This window comes from Pseudonaja textilis, chromosome 9, assembly GCF_049901715.1.
Source record: "Pseudonaja textilis isolate UNSWEBS1 chromosome 9, rPseTex1.2, whole genome shotgun sequence".
NCBI classification, from domain to species: domain Eukaryota; kingdom Metazoa; phylum Chordata; class Lepidosauria; order Squamata; family Elapidae; genus Pseudonaja; species Pseudonaja textilis.
In genome coordinates this window covers 887,986-913,524 of record NC_141998.1, presented here as the reverse complement: position 1 = coordinate 913,524, position 25,539 = coordinate 887,986, and the positions used below count along the sequence as shown (strand labels likewise).

General features: G+C 48.1%; 1 protein-coding gene across 1 annotated transcript in view; it reads right to left on the bottom strand.

Annotated features, from left to right (window-relative positions):
• The window catches only part of AAK1 (AP2 associated kinase 1), a 66,369-nt gene extending 40,830 nt beyond the window's left edge, over positions 1 to 25,539 (bottom strand). Inside the window, 10 exon segments of the mRNA XM_087938624.1 lie at positions 1,162 to 1,241; positions 1,638 to 1,741; positions 2,448 to 2,580; positions 4,010 to 4,091; positions 5,251 to 5,372; positions 6,153 to 6,295; positions 6,644 to 6,752; positions 7,440 to 7,558; positions 24,307 to 24,775; positions 25,120 to 25,539. Of these exon segments, the coding sequence (XP_087794750.1) occupies positions 1,162 to 1,241; positions 1,638 to 1,741; positions 2,448 to 2,580; positions 4,010 to 4,091; positions 5,251 to 5,372; positions 6,153 to 6,295; positions 6,644 to 6,752; positions 7,440 to 7,558; positions 24,307 to 24,475 (1,061 nt within the window). The 5' untranslated portion in view covers positions 24,476 to 24,775; positions 25,120 to 25,539.

Below are 25,539 nucleotides of genomic sequence, written 5' to 3'. Positions count from 1 at the left end.
CCGAAAATGGCCAAGGTTGGAGACCTCTGATCTAGAAAAAGGCGAAGGACAGGAATGCCTAACCACAATTTTGATCCTTAACATCGGCCTTGAAATTCTGTGTTCTTTATTTAGAGTTAAGAAGAAAAGACTTTATTTCTTGTTATTTCAGGTTATCTAGGCCTCAATTTGTCGCTTTGACCTGCTTCTCACTGTATCTTCATTATATTTATTTTATTTGTCCTATTTATAGGAGTGCCTATAAAACGTGACTCGGGGAGGCATACAATACAAACCATAAAATAAATAATATTTTTAAACTTTTACGATGTTTTTCATGGTCCATTATTGACAGCAAACCCAGCTACTTTTATCTGTTGTTTTGGAATGTCGCCTCTAGATGAGATGGGCGGTACACAGATCTAATAATATATGTCTTATCAAGCTTTTTTCCCCAGGACCAAATTTGGATCCCTTTTTAAATTCAGTTCTTTCCTCTTATTTATAAAAAAAATCTATTCTGCCTTTCCAAGGTTTCGTTTTTCAGTTCCTCCCATTCTCACCGAAAGGTCAGTTTTGGTGTCATTTTTATTTTGATGTACCCTTTACCTAAAAAAAACAGTTGGTGCTCAATTTAAACCAATCTTCTCTGAAAAACAGGTTTTTCCTCCACAATAAAACCTTCCATGTGCCACTATTATCTTAATTCTCATCAATACTAAGACGACTTCTATTTTAAAGGCCATTTTTCTGGACAAGAGAATACTGTCTTCCTTTCAGCCTATACGATATCTTTTCCTTCTTTTATTAAAACAATTCAAAAAGGGATTTATTATTGGTGTTAGTCTAAAAAAACAGGAGGCTAGTTAACATATAAATTTTATTGAAAGGCATATATTTTTTATTATTAACAATTGTTAATCAGACGAGGTGCTACTTTGCAAAAACAAAAAGGGGGGAAATTCTGGAGAAGCTTTTCACTGAAGGGAAAGGAAGTCTGAAGTGAAATACCAGCCTGCGCCATCCCTTCCTTTTGGGAACAGCCCTACATTTTGCACGTTTTCTCTTCAGCAAAATCCAGTCCTTGTCCCCTCATGTCAATACTTGGTCTTCCATTAGCACCTTAGTGTCCATTAGGCGGATTTGGCCACGCCCACCAAAACAGACCAAAGGTGAGCTCACCTGGCTTTCGGCTGGGTTTTCTTAGCAGCAGCTTCGCTAGTTTTCACAGGCTCTGGAAGTTTGGCAGGAATTAGAGAATTCTGAAAATTAAAAACAAAACAAAACCAAGCCCTGGGCTCATTAACGCTTAACAGAACAAGACAGAACAACAATGCAACCCCACGCCATTAAACTAATCAAGGAGAGAAGCAACCTAGAACTGAGGAGAAATGTCCATTAATCCGTGGAAGAGACATTTCCACCAGAAGTTGTGGATTATCCAACACTGGATGTTTTTAAGAAGAGACCGGAGAGCCATTTTGTCTGAAATGACACGGGATCTCCTTTTTGAGCCAATTGTTTTTAAGTGCTTGCCTATTGTTGCTGTTGTTATTGTTATTATTATGGGCTCCGGCCTCTTGGCAAACCATCCTCTTCCTTCCTCTGACGGTTGGGGAAAAAGGCCTGCAGCCCCACAGCAGAGAAATGTCACTCACCTGCACATTGGGGACAGGACATTCCCTCTTAGCCAGCTTGAACGCAAAGTAAGAGACCTGGTAAATGTCAGGCCTCTTGTCCGGGTCAGGTTCCAGCATGTACCCTACAAAAGAGAAAGTTGGTTAGTTGGAGACAGCAGCATCCAGGCTTAACTGGATTGCTCTACGGCAGCCCTCAACCTTGGTACAGGGAGTTAAGCAGGCTGACCAGATCCCTCCATGAGGACTTGGGGTTGCCTCTTCTCCTGATCCCCTGGTGCAACCACACAAAGGGAGCAGAAGTGTCCATTGAGAAATAAACCAAGACGAGGCCAGCCTCACCAAACAATGGTGCTGTCAACTCATAAAACATTCCTATGCTTGTTTTAGTAGTTGCCATAAAAAGAGGGGACAGTGAAAGTACATTCCAACTCTTTTCTTTAAAAGGTTGTAACCGAACTACCAGAGGTTTTGCCCACAAATGTATTTAATTGGATAACGTGAATGATGACACCCAGCCTGTGAATGGACTCAGTTGGAGAAGCTGATTTATGACACACCCAGAGAGGAGGGGGAAACAGGGTCACCAGGGATGGTAAATGACGGGTGTTGGCTGCATACAGGGCAGTGCCAGTATGTCGCCTCTAATGGATCCTTTGAAGTTTATGGAAGTTTGGCTGGAGAATCATGATTTAATTAGAGCGAATGCTGGAATCCTGACAGATGGCTTGAAAGACATCAAGAGCAAGCTATGTTTCATAGGCTGTTTCAACGAAGAACTTGTAAACCCAAAAGAACAGAACGGTCTCCCCTTCCAGAGGGGATACTCACTTATTAGGCAGTGCATGTCTTGCGTGTAGCGTGAGTTGTCAGGAATGGTGAAGTTGCCGTCGCAAATCGCCACTTGGCTCTCCCCAAAGGGCAGAGTAAAATAGCAGAGTTTGTAGAGCAAACACCCCAGGGCCTGGAAGAAGGAGATTAGCCAATCCTCAGGGTCTCATTGAAGCAGCCGCTGCTCATCCCTCCCGCTACACGAGAGCTTCCTGTCTCTTAGCATCTCTTTTAGAAAATGGATTCTTTATTGGCCAAGTGCGGTTGGGTGCTCAAGGAATTTGTCTCAAGCTCTCGGTATACATACAAACAACAAAGTGACAATTTAAAATACAACTAGTAGTAGACCACTATGTCATATGGTTTGACTGGGTGTGATCTTGAACTCAGTAAACATTAAGCTTGGTTTGGCAGGCCATGCGAGCAGCCTGAGAGCATCCCCATTTAATGTGATTTTCCAAGCCACCCTTTCAAAAGGCTTTAGTCCAGAGGCATCAAGTAGAATGAGGTCACGAAGCTTTATGGGTCAATTCACAGGCTGATAAGAATTAAACAGACACTTTTGCACATTGACACTTCCAGGCTCATAGCACAGCTCATCCAAACCCAGATTAATTAGACACTTATAATTAATCTCCTTACATCTCCTGGAAAATGAGATAGGGAAAGAGCAACTTGCCACAAAACAGCCCTTCCTGAGCTGGGCTTCCTTGCTGTTTGCCCTCCGCTCCCTGGACAAGCCAGGGCCATATTTTAAAACCTCTCCATTACTTGTTCACAGAAAAAAAAAACCTGTAAGAATTAAATCACCAAAGCTTAATACAGAGGTCGCCAAACTTGGCAACTTTAAGACTTCAATTCCCAGAATTCCTCAGCCAGCTTGGCTGGGAGTTGAAATCCACAAGTCTTAAAGTTGCCAAGTTTGGAGACCTCTGGCCTAATACCTAGAAGATGAGTTGGTTTTAAGTGGGAAAGAGTTTAGCTGCTGAAATTCTTCTAACACGGTCCCCTTCATCAATCTAGCTAAAGAAGACCGGGGGATTCAAACTTGGGGAAAAGGATTTTCTTCTGATTTGAGTCAACTGCCCCAAAGCTTGATATGTGTGCCGTGACTTCATCACAGCTAGAATGTGAAGTGTGCAACGTGCATGCCAGTCAGGATGAATAATACGCATTAATTGCGTGTCATAAAGGCATGCGGAGTCGCTTCCCATGCCTTGTTCCCGCCTACAGCCGTCTCTTGATCAATGTTTATTTCTACCTTCACCATATTATCAGAGATTCCAAGCAACATACAAGCCTGAACAATACAAAGGCAGACTGCAAGTCTTATTCTTATGACATGCTATAAAATATTGACACCTCCTCTCTCCATAAAATACTTCAATAAAGCACACCACTAAATATGCCTCGTTTTATCATTATATATTGCCTGGCCATAACTTTTCTGATTTTGTGATCCCAAAACGACATGGGCTTATCTACGCCAGAAGAGAAAGAGAATTTGGAAGGTGAAACACAACTCCTGCACTCCCTTGGGCCACCATCCCGAGGCTACATACCCAGATATCAGCTTTTGTGGTGATCAGTTTGCCACTGTAGAGGTTGACCATCTCTGGAGCTCTGTACGAGAGCGTGGTATACCTACAACAAAACACAAATTCGTGTTTTTGCAATCGAAGAGTAAGCTGTGACACTCTGACCAACCTCGTGGCGTTTCCCTCCCATAAAACTAATTAGGATTTTCTGTTCCTTGAACAACCTTTAGAGTTAATATTTGAAATGCCTGAGCAGGTTCAAAAATAAACAATTTCTCCCACCAGATAAGAGGACTGCTGCCTTTTGGATAGTCAAAATAACCCTTAGTAGTTAAGATTGTTATTCTCTCCTACTCGTGGGATAAAATGCCACGTTTATGTAGTTACTGGTGCCAAAATAAAAAGCAGACTGCTTGTGATTATTTGAACCTGAAAGATATAAGGATGGTCACCAATATAAGCACAATTATTAAAATCCTAGGAGTCTGTCAACATCTTTATTCCAATTTCATCTTCCTTTTATGTACATGCTAGAAATTCCACCAGCAATAAAGAGTAACCATACAAAGGCTCATTCTCAGGATCTCATATTCAGTGGGAATGATTATTTATTTTAAACTTCTGCCATGTGGCCATCAAGTAATCTTTCAAATGTTCATCAGAAAACTTGGCAGTTCCTAGCCTGAAATAACAGAATAACAGAGTTGGAAGGGGCCTCGGAGGTCTTCTAGTCCAACCTATACTGTTCTGAACAAAAAGCTATCCGATCTCTTCTTTAAAAGCCTCCAGTGATGGACCATTCACAACTTCTGAAAGCAAGCCGTTCTAATGATTAATTGTATTCACTGTCAGGAAATTCCTCCTTAGTTGGACCTCTCCTTGATTAGTTTCTCGTCTAATTCTCAAAGCATTCAAATATTCTCACTTTGCTGTAGTTTTTTCAAAATTCCTCAAAAGATAGAAATATTTGCTTTTTCTGGAATGCCTGATGACCCCATTGGCCCTTAGTTTCTAAATCTGGCTGGTTAATCCTGAACTCTTTCTTTCCTTACTTAAAATCTTAAACCTGTGGGATATTGTAGTTGCTACTCATATTCAAAGCTTACACAACTGGATATTGGGATTCATACGGGTGTGCATGGATCAACGCAGCCATGAAGCACCTGAGAGAAACTGTGGCATTATTGCGAGTCTGATAGATGTAAAATGTTTTAGGTACAAAAAGTCTTTAAAAAAAAAAAAACCTTGAAAACAGGCAGACTCACTTCTTAATTTCTTCCTCCACTACGTTCACTCCTTCCAGTTGAGGATTCTGCGATTTATTGGTGGCGCTCCCAAAGTCGCAGAGGACATAGTGGCCACGATCGTGTAACAGGACGTTCTCCACCTGGAAACGAAACAGGCAGGTAGCTGCGATAAGCTCAGGGCCAACAGGTGAGCAGTGGTGGTTTGTTTTTGTTTGTTTTGGATAATGGATAACTTCTGGAGCGTGTGCTGCCCAGAACCAGGTATCTCAACGGGAGAAACACTTCAAGCTAAACCGGTTCCTGACATACTCCAGGGATTTCCTACCTGAGCTCAGTTGGATGTTCTTGGCCCAGAGCTATCCTTGGTGGGGCCTTTATTCTGTTCTCGTCCTCTTTTAATTGTCAAGGAGTCATTCATACGGGATGTTACTCAATGCGCTAGATGAGACGGGCAACTACATAAATGTAATGAATTAAGCCAAGAGTTTTGCTGATGTATTTTCAGAGTTTTTACTCCCTGCAGGGGAGCAATTTCACTGGGATGAAAAAATAAGCTTGGCGGCCAATCTACACGTTTGCAACCTTTTGCCGTCTGTAACGCAAAGGAGAGCGGAGGGAAGATCGTAAATACAGTGGGGGTTTCCCTTCGCAGCCACTTCGCTTCACTGAATGCTTTGCTTAATGACCAGGTTGCTGGTCCCAATTGCGGTTGCTAAACAAGGACTGCATGTGTTATGTCCCAATGCTTTGAAAAGTGGCCTAATCTACCACTCCTGCCATCCTGTGTGTAACCCTCTTGCCAGCTGGAGGAGATCCTTCAAGCTTGTCCGGGTTGAAAGGCAGCAGCAGGCTTTGTGCCTTTCCTCTTACGACCCACCCAACCGCGCCCAGGCCTTTGCACCAGATCCCGCCATCGCTACCTTCAGATCCCTGTGGACGATGGGCGATTTGAACTGGTGCAGCCTGGCCACCGCTTCGCAGGTGTCGCAAAAGATTTGCAGGACTTCATTTTCCGTGAACCCCGTCTGCAAGCGCTGGTTCATCAAATTCACTACTTGGCCTCCTGGAGGAGAGGAAGGAAGGGAAGGATTTGCCCCAAAAGCCACCCGGCGTTTAAAGCACACGCCTGCTCGAAATCCAGGTTCAACAAAACGACTCCCACGTTCACTTGACCCCCGAAGCAAGCCAGCTTATTATGCCGAACGGTTGAGGGCCTGGCTTGAACGACGACGTCGTCGTTTTAGCCCAGGGGTCCTCACACTTGGCCACTTTAAGACGGGTGGACTTCAACAAGCACAGCTGGCTGGAGGATTCTGGGAGTTGAAGTCCCCCCGCCTTAAAGTGGCCAAGTTCGGAGGCCTCTGGAATAGTAGATGGCTTGCAAATATGGTTCCCACGAATGTTTCCATACCTCGGCAAAAATCCATTAAGATTAGGACTTCCCATACATCTCCGCTGCTCACTGAATTTATTGTGGAGTCAATGTACCCAACAATGTTCTTGTGCCCCGCAAGATCCCTCTGGAAAAAGAGCAAAAGGCACACTTTTACTGTGAGCCACAGCTATAAACCTGCACGCAAGACCACTAATTTCCTAACCGAGCAAAGGAAATCCCTGGTATTTTTTTCCCCTTTTAACCAGCCTGTTTGCTGATTGTTCCTTGACCCTTAGCCTTACATCTGATCTCCGTGCCCCAGTTCCAAGTTGCTGGAGTTTAAACAAACCTCTCCTTCAAGGTTTAAAAGATCAACAAGCGTTGCACGACGCCTCTCTCTCTCTCTCTCTTTTAAATAAACTTTATTAGTCTTTTGCATATTTTAAAAATAAAACAAAAAATATCGCGATGTTAACAGTTTTGTGACATCCATCTCGTACATTTCTATCTTTTGTGCATATTTACAAATATATACAAATTTGTGCAAATATACACATTTAATCTATAAGTTGCTTATCTTTAATTCCTTCATTTTCTGTCTTCATTCAATCCAATTATACTATTTTCTCCAAATTCTATAGTATTCAGACTCCTCTCTCTTTTGTACCATTGAAGTCAATTTGTCCATTTCATGCCTTTATTTTTTGAATAATCAATGCACGACCTCTCTCATTAACCGCTGTTTTCCCCCCGCTCTGTCTCTTAAAAATGCTTTTCGTCCCCATGTAAACATATACCATAAGGCGGCATCACGAGGGCTCCACATACTCACCATAATCTGGATTTCCTGCTTGCAAACTTGCAGATCGTATTCGTTGTTCACGTACATCCGTTTGAGGGCACATTTCATCCCATTGCTGGTCCTCACCAGAAATACGATAGCGAAGCCCCCTGAGAAAGGCAAGAGAGGACCAAGCTCAGCTAGCATACTCTAACTATGGAGCTGGCCGTGGGAGTAAGGAACCACTTGAATTGGGGTGGGAACAGTGGAGGGATCCCTTTAGATGCCTACAAGTCCTAATGGTGCTCTTTATGCAGAGTTTTCCAAGATTAAAATTAGTAAGATTATTGGAATTGCGGTGTTTTGCTTAAATAAGGCAATTGAGAGCACCATTTATATTTCACAATCTATAAGGAATAAGAGTTTGGGAGCAGAGTCAAGCTGTCCACCCTACTGGAAAACCCAAGTCCTCATTCTGGAACAAGATCCAGTTGATTAATTCACTGGAATTCCCTTTTAGTTTGAGAAGGGGTGCCTGAATTATCTTCCCGCTCCTTCTTTCCTTTCCATTCCCTTCCCTCCGACATTTTTTTCAGGCTACCAACAGATTGTATACCTGCCATTTTCAACAGCAAAGTTCAAATAATTTAAAGGCACACGTGTTTTAAATCAAATAAATATGAAAGTGAATACAGTATGAATTCAAGCAGTTTAAATTCAATTTTTAAATAGGTCTAATGTTTCCAAAACGGCAAGAGCAAAACAAAAAAGAGGAATTTGTGCATGCTTTTCCCACCATGAAGACTCCTAAAGCAGCTACCAGGATGTTCTGTCAGCCACCCCAGGTAATATTGTGCTGTCCTGCTCACTCACACGCACCTGTCATGATGATTTAGTGGCTTTATTAATATTCCACAGCAATTCCCTTCATCAAAAACCCAGCGCTGTCCCAATTAAATCCAGCCCAAAGCAGGCCAATGCTAGTCCACAGAGCAATGGCCAAGGAATCCACAAGGCCCTTGAAAGTTTCCCAAACAAGATAAATCCATCAGGCAAAATTGAATCCACAATACACGAGGGCTCAGGAGGCAAGAAAAGTCCAGAATTCACAAAACATGATCCAAAGTGAGTCAGGAATTGCAACAACCAGGAAACATGCAGCTAGGAAGTGAACGTTTCGTTCCCCACATTGTCTCCAATTGTCTGCTGTGCTAAACAGCCAACTTCTGGTGCAGCCCCTCAAGAGGGATTTAACAAATAATCAGAGTTGGAAGGGACCTTGTAGGTCATCTAGTCAAACCCCCCGCCCAAGCAGGAGACCCTATACCATTTCTGATAGATGGCAGTCCAGTCTCTTCTTGAAAGCCTCCAGGGATGAAGCTCCCACAACTTCTGAAGGCAACTTCTGTTCCATGGGTTGATTGTTCTCACTGTCAGAAAATTCCTCCTCATTTCCAGGTCGAATCTCTCCTTGTTCAGTTTCCATCCATTATTCCTTGTCTGGCCCTCAGGGGCTTTGGAGAATAGCTTGACCCGCTTCCTCCTCTCAATACTGGAAGACCGCTCTCCTGTCTCCCCTGGTCCTTCTCTTCCCTAGACTAGCCAGGCCCAGTTCCTGCAATCGTTCATCGTATGTTTTAGTCTCCAGTCCCCTCATCATCCTGGTTGCTCTTCTCTGCACTCTTTCCAGAATCTCAACGTCTTTTCTATAATGTGGTGACCAAAACTGGATGTAGTACTCTAGGTGTGCTCTTACTAAGGCTTTATAGAGTGGTATTAGTACATCACTTGATCTCAATTGTATCCCTCTGTTAATGCAACTTAGCTTTTTTGGCGGCGGCTGCCCACGGCCGGCTCCTATTTAGCTGGTTGTCCACCAAGACTCCAAGATCCCTCTCAGAAGATGAGGCTGCCTCCTCACGTGTAATCAGGGTGACCTTCACTGCTCCTGCTCCTTGTGTCTTCCCTACGTGTCCTTGGATCAGCTGCAGAAGGCAGTTCCCCTTTCTCATCCCTGAACGGCTGTAGCTGCGCGCTTCCCCACCCTGAAGCCTCGGGGCTCTCCGGCTGCAGCGGCGCTTCCTCCAATTCCCTCCCAACCAGCAGTTTCTCTCCCATCAGCCACTCCCTCTCACTTGGACTCGCAACCCCTGCTTCACAGCCAATGATCAGCTCCCCTCCCGACATGCCTGGGGATGGTTCCTCCTCCTCCTCCTCCAAACTGACATCTGGGGACGCATCTGGAGGAGCGCATCGCATGTGTCTGCTGAAAGCCTTTTTTTTTTTTTCTAGAGGTGCAAACGAGGAAGGAAGCACCACTGTCCAAGGGGGCAAATTTCAACCCAGCAAAATCCAAGGCGGGAACACATTCACAGGAACAGGTCATTAGGCAAACTCAAGCGTGGTTTCACCTGGTGTTTTCCTGCTCCGTTGACTTGCATTAGGCAGGGATGCTTGGAGTGAAGAGAGAGGATCAAAGCCACAAAAAGACAACATTTTCCCCTGCAGAGTCAGTCAGTTTAATGCCTGCGACTCACAAGTCACAATTAGTAACCCTGCCCTTTCAGCATAGATGCAGATGCAGCCTAAGAACCTCCCGAGAGAGCCTGGACTTCCCAAAATCATCCCCAGGTCTTCGTTGGATGGCACCACCTCGGATCCACGGTTCAATCCCACTAAAGAAGCCACGGGCCTTAGAGCCAAACCACAATCGATGCTCCCACCGTGCACGGTTTCACCACATTCTACCCTGCAGAGGGTGTGCTGGAGGCCATGGGGTGGCACGAGGCCTCTTTCATTCTGGAGGAGGAGGAGGAGGAGGAGGAGGCGGCATTCTTGAAACCGCCCAGAAACCCACAAAATGGCCCAAAATCACAACACTGGCATTTCTGGGGCACACTCTCGGGGTGTGGAGGCATCCGTGCAACCCAGTATAAACACCGTCCATTCAGCACTTTTGAAATAGAGCGGAGATGGTGAGAGATTGCTGTGGTGAGAGAGACAGAGGGGGAGAAAGAGGGAGATGCAGAGAGAGAGAGAGAAACAGAGACAGAGAGACGGAGATATATATATAGAGAGAGAGAGAGACAGAGAAAGGGGGAGAAAGAGAGAGAGAGAGAGAGAGAGAGAGAGAGACAGAGAGACAGAGATATATATAGAGAGAGAGAGACAGAGAAAGGGGAGAAAGAGAGAGAGAGAGGGAGAAGCAGAGAGAGAGAGAGACAGAGATATATAGAGAGAGAGAGAGACAGAGAAAGGGGGAGAAAGAGAGAGAGAGAGAGAGAGAGAAACAGAGAGAGAGAGACAGAGATATATATATAGAGAGAGAGAGACAGAGAAAGGGGAAGAGAGAGAGAGAGAGGGAGGGAGGTGTGGTAGCAGCCATTAGGAAGAGATAACCAGCAACCGATTATCATCACAGTGAAATATTCAGTGTTCAAGTGGGTGAGGCAGGAACCAAACGGTCCCAATCCAGCCGCCATTGTTATAGCAGATGCCGAGCAGATGCTCCAGCTCTCAAGGCCAGGAAAGGGACTGACTGTGAACTTGAAAAAGGCCTAGAATCTCAACCCTGGAGCCAGCCTACATTTAGGGCAGGGGTGTCCAACCTTGCCACTTTAAGACTTGTGGACTTCAACTCCCAGAATTCCTCAGCCAGCTTTGCTGGCTGAGGAATTCTGGGAGTGGAAGTCCACAAGTCTTAAAAGTTGCCAAGGTTGGACACCCCTGATTCAGGGTTTGGTTTCTGTCTCCCGCAACAGGCAGATCATCTTCTGCACAGAGATGGCATCGATCTGGCTCTGCAGTAAAACAATTGATCTGGCCGGGTCACATCTGGGGGCTTTTGCCACCAGAGGTTGAGTTCCTAGGTATCCCTGAAGCATCTGGATCACCAGGCTTGTCTTCCGGAGAGATATGGAGGGGGGCACGCCCTGGCTGAAAAACACGTTGCTCTCCATCCTCCCCCTCTCATTTTTCTTGGCAAAGCAGGAGTAGGAGCAGCCACCACTTTCTCCCATCTCTCCAGCTGCTTTCAGCCCGAAGCAAGGCAGCTTCTGGGTTTTCAGCAGGGGCTGCCTTCCCAGCCCAGATGCTTGGGAAATTAAAGGCCCCCTGCCTGCCCAGCTGTGGTTTGAAAGGTGAAAACAGGTGTGAAACGTCCATCTTTTTTTTAAAACAAAACAAAAACCGAAGAGCAGGAGGAAGAGGAGGAGGAGGAGGAGGAGGCGGCCATTGGGACCTTGGCCAAAACGAGCTACTTCCGAGCAAGCCACGAAATTCCGTCTGCTGGATCGCCCAGATAGCATCTTATTCCTTATTTATTCAGGGGAGCGGGGAGGAGAAGGCAGGCTGGGTGACTCACGCAACTGAAGGGATGATGGGATGCTGTTAAGAAGCGTGAGATCCAAAAGGTCAACTGGCCCGTCTCAGGAGGAGGAGGAGGAGGAAGAAACACGGAAGAATTTAGCCAACGAGGCAGGATTTTTCCCACCAGGCTTCCAGAGCCGCCAAGCTCTCCGAAAGGATAACCAAGCCAGCTTTACTTCTTCCTCGGTTTTCCTTCTGGTCAAGAGGACACTCGGCCATCTGCAGCTGCCACTTAAAAGAGGCCGAAAGAAGCTCTTTGTTCCCTGCCTGCTTGCTTTTATTTGTTTATTGATTGTGGCTGCTGTTCTTTTTAATTTAAAGGAAAGTATTCAAAAACAGCTTTTTTTAAAAAAAAAAAAAGTGCCATCAATAGCCACAAAAATTCCTTCAGATTGCAGAGGAACAGAGTTGGAAGGGACCTTGGAGGTCATCTAGCTCAACCCCACCCCTGGGCCGCTGCCCAAGCAGGAGACCCTACACCATTTCTGACAGATGGCGATCCAGTCTCTTCTTGGAAGCTTCCCGGAAGAAAACATCCTTAAAGATAAGAGGTGGCTTTCTTTGAACCTCGGACTGGGAATAATCCCGCAAGAAAGGGAAATGTGCAAGGAATAGGGTCGTCCTCAATGCCAACTTCATTGAGACGCAATTCCGCTTGGAGAAGCAAGTTTTCTCAAGTCTTTAACTGCCTCCAGCTATAATTTCCTTTTTTTTTTTAAGGTCCACACTCATTTAACTTTTTATGAGCTGTTCAAAGGTTTTGTGGAGTTGGATCATCTTAACAAACCTGATAAATAAATATAAATAAAATGCACTGGCAAAACAGGATCCTGTTGGACTGAACAGGAGATCCAACCGGAATTTTGGGAGTTGAAGTCTGCCAGGATTAAAGGGGCCAAGGTTACAGTCCCCTGACTTAAATGGTTTCAGTAATATACTTAAATGCCAAGATTGCTAAGAGTTTCGGCCACCCAGATGGCTCCAAGGACCATATGTAAGGCAAAGAGCCATTGTGTGCAAATACCAAAATCCACATGTAAGCTGGATTTGGTGAGGCTTAATTATAACATGGGGGTGATCTCCCAAGTACTATTGGTTGATACTTTGCCCTTAAAATAATTACAGAACTCCGAACGTATTACTCACGATGGCTAAACAAGAGCTATCAAGGAGCAAGCCCCAAGCATCAGGAATGAAAAACCAGTTTGGTTTTTAAGATACCAGGCTAGAAAAACAGGACACACCGAGTTTTAGTCCGTCTCACCATAAGCATTGAAAGCCAGCTGGGTAATTTGGGCCAATCGCCAGAAGATGGTGAGCCCATGAAGGGGATCAAAGCCCTTTCCTCCCCCGTAGACCACGCCATTCATGTTTCTCCCTTATCCTCTCCCTCCATGCCCTAGGATGGAGAGGGGATGGGCCTGCGTCCTCCTCTGACTTCCCAGCCAGCTTCTGCCCCTCCCCAGCCTCCTCCACAACCTCCGGAGCCACACTCCCATTCCCTGTCGGCTGTTCTTCCTCCTCCTCCTCGGAGTCAGTCTCCAACAAGGGCATGACACAATGCCCCACCACAATCGAGCCAGAAGCATTGCAGGAGCCGAGCCTGACTTCCAGCGCACTCTCCCAGCTCTGCTGGGTTGCCCTCAGCTTGTCTCAGAAAACAGGAAAAAAAAAAAAACCAACCCACAACGATTTGTGCATTTTCCTCCTGATAAGGAAAGAGACTAGGGCTGCCCTTGTAGACCCCACGAGCCAAGCTCATGCCTTATCTTACATCTATTACCGATTTCTGATCGGCTGGACGGGGGGCAGGGATGGAGGTGGCCTGGGGGCCATAAAATGCCCATTTCTGCCCTAATCCCACGCACAACTCCTGGAGAAAGCCTGCCAGGTATAAATGTTGCCTCCCCCCCAACAATAACTCTCCCCAAAATTCCCTCAGATACTGCAATAAGAGAGGGAAGTAGCCAACTCCTCCTGGCTTCATTCTCTCTGTAGCTTAGCCAAGCAGGCAGGAGGTTTGCTTGCATAAATCCCTTTCCAAACTAGAGTAATTGCTGCAGTAAGAATCCAGGTCCTTCTTTTAAAAAAAAACCAAACAGGAATTTGAAGAATAGAAAAACGATGATATTTATTTGATTTTTTTTGAAGGAGTCATCTCGGTCGCTCTTCTTTCAGCCGGGAACATGCCAAAGCTCACAAAAGAACAACGGCTGAACACAACAGAACAAAAGCACCACGGATGAAATGATTTTTTAACATCAAGGTATCAAAAACTCTCTTTCATCTCACCCGGCCCCTAGACGGCTATATTTTCCCAGGATGTCCAACCCAGCCTCTTCCTTCAGGTTTGGATGACACAGCTTTGAGCCACCGGCTCCCACTGCTCTCGTAAAAGGAAAAAAATTGCAACAGCAAAATGAAGTCCCCTTTCAGGAGGTCAGCCTGGGTGAACGCTGACCGCTGGGTTTTTCCCAGGCTCTGAAAGTCTCTGCCCAACCCCTAGATTTGAGGTCTCCAAACTTGGCCAACTTTAAGACTTGTGGACTTCAACGCCCAGCATGCTGGGCGTTGAAGTCCACAAGTCTTAAAGTTGGCCAAGTTTGGAGACCTCTGCCCTAGATTGATTGACAAGATCAGATACAGGATTTTGTTTCACTCTTTCCTATCAGAATCTCTTCCCCAGTCACTACAAACATGTGGCTCATTCCAACCATAATCCAGTATTGAATGTGTGCAACATCCATGAATCAATATAAGGAACAAATCACCTGAGAGATGTGAGTCACGAATGACCTGATGTGACAGGAATGCAAGCAGACCCACCCAAAGAGACAACTATGGAGATTCTCAGTCATCCAAATTCTCAGTTGCCCCAAAGGTGCTTTTCCAGTATTTTCCAGATTTTGCAGTATCCTTCCCCTGCCACGCCCACCAAGCCACGCCCAACAGAACCGGTAGTAAAAAATTCTGAATCCCACCACTGCCTCACACCCAGGTTTCTTCAGGAAAGAGTCTCACATTCACATGTTATGCTGAGCTTGGCTAGACCAAGGTGACCTGTTAGCATACCTACTCATGGGGTAGGGGGTGCCCTCTCTTCTAAGGCAGCAGCCCTGAAAGCGCAGCAAGAAGGACCATGTTGGTCACTTGTGCATCCACATGGAGTCATAATTCCAGTATAATATCTATGCCGCCATATATATATATTACAAATTTTATTAATTTTTAAAGAAAATACACAAACAAAACATAAGAACATAGAACATCTTTTCTAAAAACTGCTTAACAAAACAAATAAGACATCTCATTTAGTACAACATAGTTCTAAATTATCACGTTTCCACGCACAATTTAATATGCATCTTATATATTCAACTTCATATCTTATTACTCTTTTCCAACTTCTCACTGTTTCTTCCTTTATTTCTGTTCAATTTTATTCATTAAACTTATACTTTCATGTATTTCATATTACTATATTTCATATTATTACTATTTCATATAGAACGGAATATTTTGAAGAACTAAAGGCTAATTAAACTAATAAACACTGTAAACGGGGTGGTGGTGGGAGACTTGTGGACTTCAATTCCCAGAATTCCTCAGCCAACCAGCCAGAATTCCCCATGCTGGCTAGGGAATTCTGGGAGTTGAAGTCCACAGGTTTTACAAGGTTGGACACGCCTGGTTTAGTGTTTGTGCGCTCAGCTAATATGCCTTTAGTTAAAACTAAACTTTAAAATGATGGCTTAGCATAATGCAGGGGCCTCCAACCTTGGCCACTTTAAGACTTGTGGGCTTCAACTCTGGGAGTTGAAGCCCACAAGTCTTAAAGTGGCCAAGGTTGGAGGCCCCTGGCATAATGGACCAACCCGGTTATTCCAAATCAAGGGGTCAGGAATTTAAGCTGATCTCCCTAGCAGGCAAACTTTTAGGACTGATAGCAGGACCGAAACCTATCTCATGCTGACTTTTAATGGCACATCTGGAAAGGAGGGGGAGGAGGTACGATAAAGCTGAATGAATCCAATCAGAAAAGATATTTCAACGTTTTCCTCCGAGTCATATGCCACCTCTGGCCTTCGCGCTGTGTGCCAGAGGCCACTTTCCAAACCCTCAGTGGCAGGACAAGGACGATTTTTAATGTCTCTTCCAACCCTCATGTCCTCTCAAAACAAAAACTAAATTCCGTGATGCTTAAATTTAGACACTACATACATTTGACTCGGGGGCTTCGGGTTCTGCACCCCCACAACCCAAGGCTCTGAACTAACCACTAGGCAGGACTGCATGAGACGTTCGCCCAGCTGTGGATGAAAGGGAACCTTTCATTAGCACCCTCTTCCAACGGACTCCCAAAACGAAGCTCGGGGAACAGTCACATCATTCAGAACCAGGACTAAATCTGGGCCTTGGGCGGGCGGGGCGGAAAGAAACCCCCTCCTGCCCCTGGAAGAACCGCGAAGCACAAGCTGGCTGATTTCCCAAAGCTAAACAGGGCAAGACGGGCCGATTAATAACTTGGATGGACGATCCCCCAAGAAATCACAGGGCTGCATCGACACACCCAGGAAGGTGGCCGTGAAAAACAACAGTCATCCCTCAGCAAAATGGGTACAATGTCATATAACATAGGAGGGTCCATGCCTAATTTTGCATGTAATTATTTTGTCACGTGACCAGCAAGCCACGCCCACCCAGTCACGTGACCAGCAAACCACTCCCTCAAATTAGGCCAGGCCCACAGAAATTTGTAATCCCACCCCTGGGTGGGGGGCCCCCCTGAGGATGAGTTTGTAGCACCAAGGGGCGGGGGGCCGAAAAATTTTGGGAACCGCTCCTTTGGGGGAGGAAGAATAAAACCTTCCCAGCTGCCTGGGAATAATAGGCCGGAGCCTATTTGACTTGCAAGGGCTCCTTAGTTAGGCTGGCCTATTTGGCTTTAAAAGAAGATGAAATTACCAAATTACAGATAGAAGTTAACAGGACGAAGTTCCTTTCCTGCCTCGAACCGTGGTGCCACGCCTGCTGTGGCTTCCCCTTTTGCCCAACATCCCTAATGGTTTTTGTTTTCCTGACGGACTGGCACATCCTCCCAGCCTGCCCGCGTTGAGAAACACGCCGGGATGCCAGACAAACCCTGGGTCGTCATTCACACAAACTTTGCAAGCTGCCGCTCGGCTGAACGGGGCTTTTGAGGGTGGGGGGCTTCCTGGGCGGAAGGACGGCGCCCTGCGGCTTTACCCACACGCGAAGCCTAACCAGCAGGTAATCCAACCGCTGAATGCAGACCCCACTGAGGCTGCCTGGAGCTGCTGAAGGGAAGGCGGGGCACCAATCCCGCAAATGAATACGCTGTGCCTGACTTCCCTCGTTCCAAAGTACCACTTTAATTGGTGACTAAACTACGATGACTAAAGGCCCGGAGACTAAAACATTGGAGCTGCAATGAATTGGGAACAGCCAGTCTGGAGAAAAGAAGAATTAGGGGCAATGTGATAGCAATATTCCAGCATTTGAGGGGCTGCCACAAAGAAGAGGAAGAGGGGGGGGTGGAATTATTCTCCAGGGCAGGAGAGAGAACAATGGTTGGAAACTGATCAGAGAGAGAAGCAACCTGGAATGAAGGAGCGTTTTCCTAACCGTGAAGACAAGAAACCGGTGGGACGGCTTCTCTCCGGGACTTACAGGGGCTCCAGCACTGGAGGTTTCAAAGAAGAGGCTTGTTTCAAATTGTACAGGGTCCCTTGCTTGAGCAGGAGGGTGGACTGGAAGACCTCCAGGTTCCCTTCCAGCTCTGTTCTGATTGAATTGTTCACAGACCTTTTTATAAGGTTGTGATCTGTCGTGCTTGTGGCCGTTCTCACCAAGGCTGGGTGGGTTCACACAACAGACTTAGCGTGGTTAATGAAACAGCCTAGTTGGTGAGGAGGCCACACCATTCCAACACTGAGCAAACGCAGCTTGTTGGACAACAACAAAAACCAGCTCAACTGAATAGAAACCAGTCTTAGCCTGTTGCTTAAAGGCTGGTTTGAATGGCCTGGAGCTCTGCACGTTGCACGAGCCCAGCCAGCGATTCACGGAGGGAATTCACAGGGCCCAGGTGTGGCCCCTCCCACCCCCAAAAAGCCACCTTTCACGCAAGCCCCCCTCTGGGCTGACCTCCTTCTGGCCCGGAGGTGTGGACTCGGCAAGGCAGGAGCACCGAGTCCTGCCACCCTTCAACAAGCGCCACCTTAACCAGGGGCTTAAAACCCAGAAATCTCGCTTTTGCTACCGCCCGACAGCCGGCAACATCCGACTTGCAAGGAAAAGCAGAGGGGAAGTGGGGAGAGAGAGAGAGAGAGAGAGAGAGAGAGCATGTGCACAGGAACATGACTCAGCTCCGAGAAGTGTGCAGTCATGAGACAGCCGAGAGGTTGGGAAAGAGTTTTTTTGCACTTTGCAATGCTGACTTCCTTCCTTCCTTCCTTTGGATCCCCTTCCCTGGAAAGGAAGAGGGGCAGGGCACAGCATGGGGATTGGGGAGGGGGGTCAACTGCCCCCTCTCCCCCTGGAAAGGGTACTTCCCCATCCAATCAAAGCCATGCTCTTTAACCGATTTTAATCCTAGTTTTAGGAAGAAGGCACTAAGCTACGAATGTCCAGCGGGGCCTGTCTGCACTGCAAGGGAAGGAGGGGAACTGGGGGCCACTCCCCAAACTGGCTCTGCGTATGGCACTCCCCAAGGGGACAGTTTAAAAGGAGAGGCGCCACGGCTATTGTCTTACTCGAGGGGAGGGGTCCCCAAACTTGGCAACTTTAAGACTTGTGGACTTCAACTCCCGGAATTCCTCAGCCAGCAAAACTGGGAGTGGAAGTCTTAAGAGTTGCCAATTGTGGAGACCCTTGGTCTTACCTGTTGGGAAAACAAACTTATTGTGCGAAACAGGGGGATCCACACTTGGCAAGTGTAGGACTTACGGCTGTTTCCATCCTCAGAAGATCACCAAGGTCCTTGGAAGATCTGAACACTAATCTGGTTTTCAACAGTAACGTTTCTTCTCTGGGAGCCACCCAGAGTTGTTGGACACGGGCCGCTACATAAACCTTTAAAATCAACAGAGTCCAACCTGCTCCTGCGGAGTTCAACTCCCAGAGATCCTCAGTCAGCTAGGCTGGGTGGGACTTGAAGTCCACAAGTCTTCAAGTGGCCAAGTTTGGGGACCCCCGCCCTAGACCACCCCAGACAAGTGGCTGTCCAATTGCTTCCTAAGCGTCTCCAGGGATGAAGCACCCACAACATCTATTATATATTTTTTTTCCATTTTGGGCTACAGAAATTCCAGGTGTTCTCAAATGTCATTTGAAGCTGAAGTCATTGGAGGGGTGAGCTGATCACTTGGAGACAGCTGTTCCAGATCACAGCTTCAAACGAAGCACTTCAAGATCTGTCCCCAGAGCCATGAAAACCAGCGACCTCTCAACGCCGGTAAAGACCCTCATTGCCCTCAGACACTGGAAGTCTCTGCCCTGGAATTTGGGGAGCAGTTCTAGGGAGAGAGGGTTGGAGTAGAGCAACCTTTGCTACTGTTTTACCCTAGAGAAATCCTTGAAATAATCTTCAGGTTTCAAGGAAGTCCTGCATAGATATTAAAAGGAAGAAAGAAAGAAAAAAAGGAAGGAAGGAAGGAAGGAAGGAAGAAGGAAGGAAGGAAGGAAGGAAGGAAGGAAGGAAGGAAGAAAGAAAGAAGGAAAAAGAAGGAAGGAGGGAGGGAGGGAGCGAGGGAGGGAGGGAGGGAGGAAGGAAGGGGAAAGAAAGAAGGAAAAAGGAGGGAGGGAGGGAGGGAGGGAGGGAGGAAGGAAGGAAGGAAGGAAGGAAGAAAGGAAAGGAAAGGAAAGGAAAGGAAAGGAAGGAAGGAAGGAAGGGAAGGAAGGAAGGAAGGAAGGAAGGAAGGAAGGAAGGAAGGAAGGAAGGGAAAAAAGAAGGAAAAAGAAGGAAGGAGGGAGGGAGGGAGGGAGGGAGGAAGGAAGGAAGGGAAGAAAGAAAGAAGGAAAAGAAGGAGGGAGGGAGGGGAGGGAGGAAGGAAGGAAGGAAGGAAGGAAGGAAGGAAGGAAGGAAGGAAGGAAGGAAGGAAGGAAGGAAGGAAGGAAGGACATTGCAATACAATTCACTTCTCCCAACTCAATCCAGAAGCAGGCTGGCATCTGGGTCATGGCACATAATACTCCCACCACTGCAAGCGCTAGTCTTGCACACTGCATGATGTTCCAAAACCGATTTTTTGCCTCGTAATCTTTCACAGAAACCTCTACCAACTTCTTGTGGAGTCCAGGGGACTTTCTGGCATGAGTCAGCAGGACTCCTGGAATGCTGATGTGTGTAAAGGTTCTCGGAAATAAGCTCCCCAGACAGAAAACGGGCACACCGGGAAGCAGCTGTCGAAAGGACCTGGGAGAGCGGCTTTCCCCCCTAAGAAAAAAAATGCCTTTGGGGGGAGGGAGGATTATGGGTAATCAAGTCAATGTTGATGATTAGTAGCTAAACCTTCTCCAGGATGGACCATCCCTGATCCGTCTCTAACTTGGTCTTGCAGTCGTGTCCTGGTCCACCTTCCTCCTACCGTCGTCTTCTTCTTCCCTTTTCTTCCAACCTTTCTAAGCATTATGGATTTTTCAAAGGTCCTGGGTCTCGTCCAACGGTTGCTCCTGTTCCAGGAAGCTAGTTCCAACTCTTAAAGTCAAGGGTCTCCAAACTTGGCAAGCTTAAAGACTTGTGGACTTCCACTCCCAGAATTCCTGAGCTAACATGACTGGAGGAGGAGGAATTCTGGGAGTGGAAGTCCACCAGTCTTAAAGCTGTCAAGTTGGAAGACCCCTGTCTTAAGGACCTCACAGACGGAACTTTTCTAGGACGAGATGTTCTCAACCTGGGATGCCAGACCTTCCAGTGGTGCCCCGTCTCCACACCAACTGAGTCCATCCACCTCGCTATCTTCTCTTTGCTTCTACTTTTCCCAGCATCAAAGCCTCCTCTAGAAATCGGACTCTTCAAATAACGTGCCAAAAACTAGGATAATTGGTCATGTTGTGTTTCCAGTAAGAAACTCCAGGTTGATTTGTTGAATGACCTATTGCTTTTGTTTCGTTGGGTGTCCACGGTACAGCTATGGGATAACTGGCCACGTCAATCATTGGCTCCCAGGAAGTAAGCTGGGCCCTCGGATCGGTGGGGTTTTCTTGGCAGCAGGACAGAAACAGATTGTCTTCCTTTCTTCTGTGATGTTGACTCCCAGATATAGCCCAGGTCCTCCCAGCTCTGAGCTGACCTTGACCGATTTCACAACCGTAAGCGGGTTGGGGGTCTTGTTAAATGTTTGGGTGGGCTGAAATTCCAAAGCTGTAGACTAGGACTGGGAAGTCAACCTCACGAAAGAAGGAAAGACGATCCGTTTCTGTCCTGCTGCCAAGAAAACTCCGCCTATCTGTGTGCGATGCTACCTGGGGTTCAGCTTGGCTCTAGGTGGGGGATGTTACCTTAATATTCATTCATTTATTTATAAACATGTATCCGGTGTACCAGTTCAGTCTGAGGCAACACTAACTAGAATCCAGGAAGAACGAGCATAATGAAATACCAACGCAAAGTCGAATTAAATCATAGCCCAGACAGACCACACTATTCATCCATCCGTCACCATGATCCCTCTACAAACAGCTCCTGAAAAGCTTCAACAAGCCACGAAGTGGCGGGGGGAGTCCATCCTCCCTTTGGGGCACAGACTACAAGGTGAGACAGGCGCCCTAAAGAAATGCGGCTGCTCCTGTTGAACCTTTTGGCACATTCATCACTTGCTTATTTGGGACGCTGGGAAGAGGCAGCGTCTACCTGGGACAAGTCGGTCATAAGAGTCCCACCTCCTGAGCTCATTAGCACTTTTATTAAGCTCCTTGAGTGGCTCACCAGTAGACAGTGAAGCTCCCACGGCAATGGTGGTAAATTGGCAGTAATAAGACTTCTCCCTAAGCAAAAATATGTGCTGATGGATGTTTATTCAAGAGCAGCTCCAGGCAAAATAAATTACAATCATGCAAACCAAAGACAAGGGCAAAAAACCGACCATTTTCACATCTCCCATTCTAGGCCAGGGGTCTCCAAACTTGGCCACTTTTAAGACTTGTGGACTTCAACTCCCAGAGTTCTGGGAATTAAAGTCCACAAGTCTTAAAAGTGGCCAAGGTTGGAGACCCAGGTGTTCTAACCAATGCCATAACTGAGGCAATAGTCAAAGCCCAATAAAAGCCCTTCTAGGCATGGCATCTATCTACTTTGAGCCCCGGAGGACCCCAGGAGCACAACTGTATTCAGAACCAATGTTGGTACCATCCTCTTAAGCCAGAGGGGATGGACAACTGTGGCACCTGTACGACCCGTGGACTTCAACTCCCAGAATTCCCTAGCCAGCAATTCCTTCCGTCTGAGATCTTAAAACTTAATTCTTGTTGCAACCAAAGAGAAAGAACAAAGAGGTGACAATGTGCCCACAACAGCCACTTTGATCTTTAAGGGCCTGCTGGCTTTGCGGCTCTGTTTAACCAATGCATAATTCAGGTATTAAACAAAGGTTTTCTGTTTTCAGCAAGAAGTTAAGACGCGAGCATGAATATTGTATAACTCTCTTTTGAGGCTTAGAAATGTTCCGACTGGCCCTTCAGCCAAAGGTGTCAACTTAGAGCAGGGGTCTCCAACCGTGGCTGCTTTAAGACCCAGCAAATTCTGGGAGTTGGAAGTCCTCCAGGCTTAAAGGGGGCAAGGTTGGAGAGCCTTCCTTCAGCCCATCTCGGTTTCAGCAATCACAGTGTAGGCCTCAACAGCCCCCAGGATGGGAGGAGGAGGGAGAGCCACCACATCGTCTTCCTTCGTTCCGAGTTACAAGCAGGCAAGTTTCGGGCTGGGGGGGGCGTGTGGAACGAAGGGACCCCATTCTCCCCCATGGGGGAATCTCCCGGCAATGAGCTCGTGAGGCTCATTCACGGCAATGACGGAAGCACCAAGGCGCTTCAACTTCCCCGCAGGGGGGGGGACCCTAACCTCGCTTAAAAGCTCCCTTCCCGAGATCCCTGCCTCCTCTGAATCAGCAGAATTTTATACCCTGCCCAGGATTGGACGGGGTGAATCGGGACTCCGTGTTTTGGGTCCCGGCCTTCCTAATGGTTGGAGCAAGTGGGAGAGACGTGGTGAGGTCTGGCTGCTTGCCTGGTCCCTCTGTGCTCCTGTATGTCGGTGTCTGCAGCAATCAACGCTGGCCAGCGGCATCTCGGAACCCAACCCAGCTGGTTCCGTTCCAAAGTGGGAGATGCGCCACTGGGGATCTCACACATGCTGGAATGGACGGCCCCGGCGGGAGGATGGAGAATGGCCCACCCCTAAATTAGAAGCCAGGACCACCTCTATTGCATTCCACCAAGCAAAAGTCTCTCTCTCTCTCTCTCTCTCTCTCTCTCTCTCTCTCTCTCTCTCTCTCTCTGCATTTGAGCATTGGTGATGCATTGCATAAGCCTTTCCCCCCTCTCCCTCCCAATGATGCTGTTCCATCACACCGGCAAGAAACAAAGAAACCCGATAGGTCAAATCTGCGTCTCCCAGACGGAATCTGCTCCTTACCCCAGTGGGCTAAATTAATCTGATTAATCAACCAACCAGGGATGAAAAAACAAAATTGAGCTTTTATAGGCAAAGCCAAGCGAAAAAGGCGCATTTTTAGCTCGAAAACGAAAGCCGGGGTTTTGCCGTTTTGCTTCCTGCATATCCCACGGACAGAGCGCAGCCGTTTAGGGAGCCCCGGGCACGGTTGAGAACCCTGGCTTTTTGGAGCCCCTGGTGACCAACAGGCCAACCCCGGCTTCGTGACGCAGCAAACGCTCAGATTACAGAGAGAAATTCCACCTGGGCGTCTCATTATCCCTTTATTTACAGTGACCGGCACCGAGAGGAGCGAAGAAACCGGCTTTCTCACCCGGTTTGCATCAGCAAAGTGCATTACGTAACACCATTGAGGAAGGGGAGGGGTGGTGGTAAATTAGAAGGGGGAGGGAGGAAACGGAGGGGGTTGGCTGCCCCTTCTCAGAGCGCCCCCGTTTCAGGGCTGCCTGTTGATTGGAAACTCAAGGCTGGGTTGTCCCTCTGTGCCGGGAAGGGGGGTCATCTCCAAACCTGGCAACTTGTGGACTTCAACTCCCAGGATTCCTCAGCCAGCTTGGCTGGCTGAGGAATCCTGGGAGTTGAAGTCCAAAAAGTTGCCTAGATTAGAGAGACCCCTGCTGCCTGTGCCACATCCCTCTTAGCCCTCAGCACCATCTGTTTTTTTAAATATATATATATATATATTATATATTAAAAGGGTGATTTCTGTTCTACGGAGCAGCAGCTCTTCACAACAAAACAAGACTGTGGGGCAGATCAATGCCCAAATTAAACGTAAGCCTGTTTGCCCCCTAATTGGATTAGCTAAGCGGCTTTTGGGGAGGGGGAGGGGAAAGAGAGAAAGGCCCGTCCTGGGCTTACCTTCTGCCACCACTTCCTCCACCGTCACCTGCTGCCTCCCAACGCTGAAGACTCGGCCAATGTATCCGCTGCCAGGCCCGGTGCTGCTGCCGCCACCCCCACCTCCAAGGGTGCCCGAACTGGCCCCAGATCCTCCCTGCTCCCGGCGAGAGTCAAAAAATTTCTTCATGGTCCCCAAAGTGCCAACCTGGCTGCCCGGGCCCCCACCCCCCCCCCCCCGGCTTCTTCTTCCTCTTCTTCCTTCTTCTTCCTCCTCCTCTTCAGCTAGGGGGGTGCCAGGCTTCCCTCCACCGGGAGGGAGGGAGGGAGGGAGGAGGCCAAAGGGAGGAGAACCCCCTGCCTGGCGAAGGAGGCGGCCACGGAGTGGATGGTCTGTGAGGGGGGAGGCGAGCTCTTCTGCTTCCCCCTCCTCAAAGGGCAGCCCAGGAGGGTTTCGCTCTCCCTGTCCGGGAAGGCAGAGCACTCAGACCTGGGGGGGAGAGAGAGAGAGAGAGAGAGAAAAGGTTATTTATATAGGCCGATTGGAGCTCCAGGGGTCAATATTAGGCGGGTGGGGGGGGGGGAGTCCTTGCAAGGGATGGGAAGGGGCTCGCATGGGGCCCAAGTGAGGACCCCACAGCCTGGGAGGGGGGAGAAAGAGGGGCAGCAGAGGCCGAGGAGGGCCCCCCCCCGCAAGAAAGAAGGGGGGAAAGGCCGCGGGGAGCGCCCCCTCCCTTGCCCCCCGCTCCCCACAGCAGCTGCCCGAGAGGCCGCGGCCTCCCCCCCGCTCTCTTTCCCCTCCCTCCCCCTCCGGCCTCCCGCGGGCGCAGCTACCTGGCCGGGCCACAGTGTTACCCTCGAGGCTTCCGCTGCGGGCGCCGCGCCGGCCCTGCAGCATCGCTACACTGTAGCAGCGGCGGCGGCGGCGGCGGCAGGCGAGGAGCGAGGAGGAGCGGCGGAGGCAGGCGGGGGGCCGGCAGCGAGAAGACCATGCCGAGCAGCCGCCGCCGCTGCCCGTCTCCCCCTCCTCCCGCTGCCCGGTCCGGCCAGGAAATGGACTGTCACAGGAAGGGCCGCTTCCCCCGAGCCGGGAGGAGGAGGAGGAGAAGGGAAACCTTCGCCCGCCCGCCCGCCCTCTCTTCCCCCCCCGCCACGCCGGGCGCCCTGAAAACCCCGAGCGGGGAGGAGAGGGGGGGGGGAAGGAGGAGCTTCGCGAAAGGGGCTCCTTTTACTTTTCTGCCCCCCCTCCCGCTC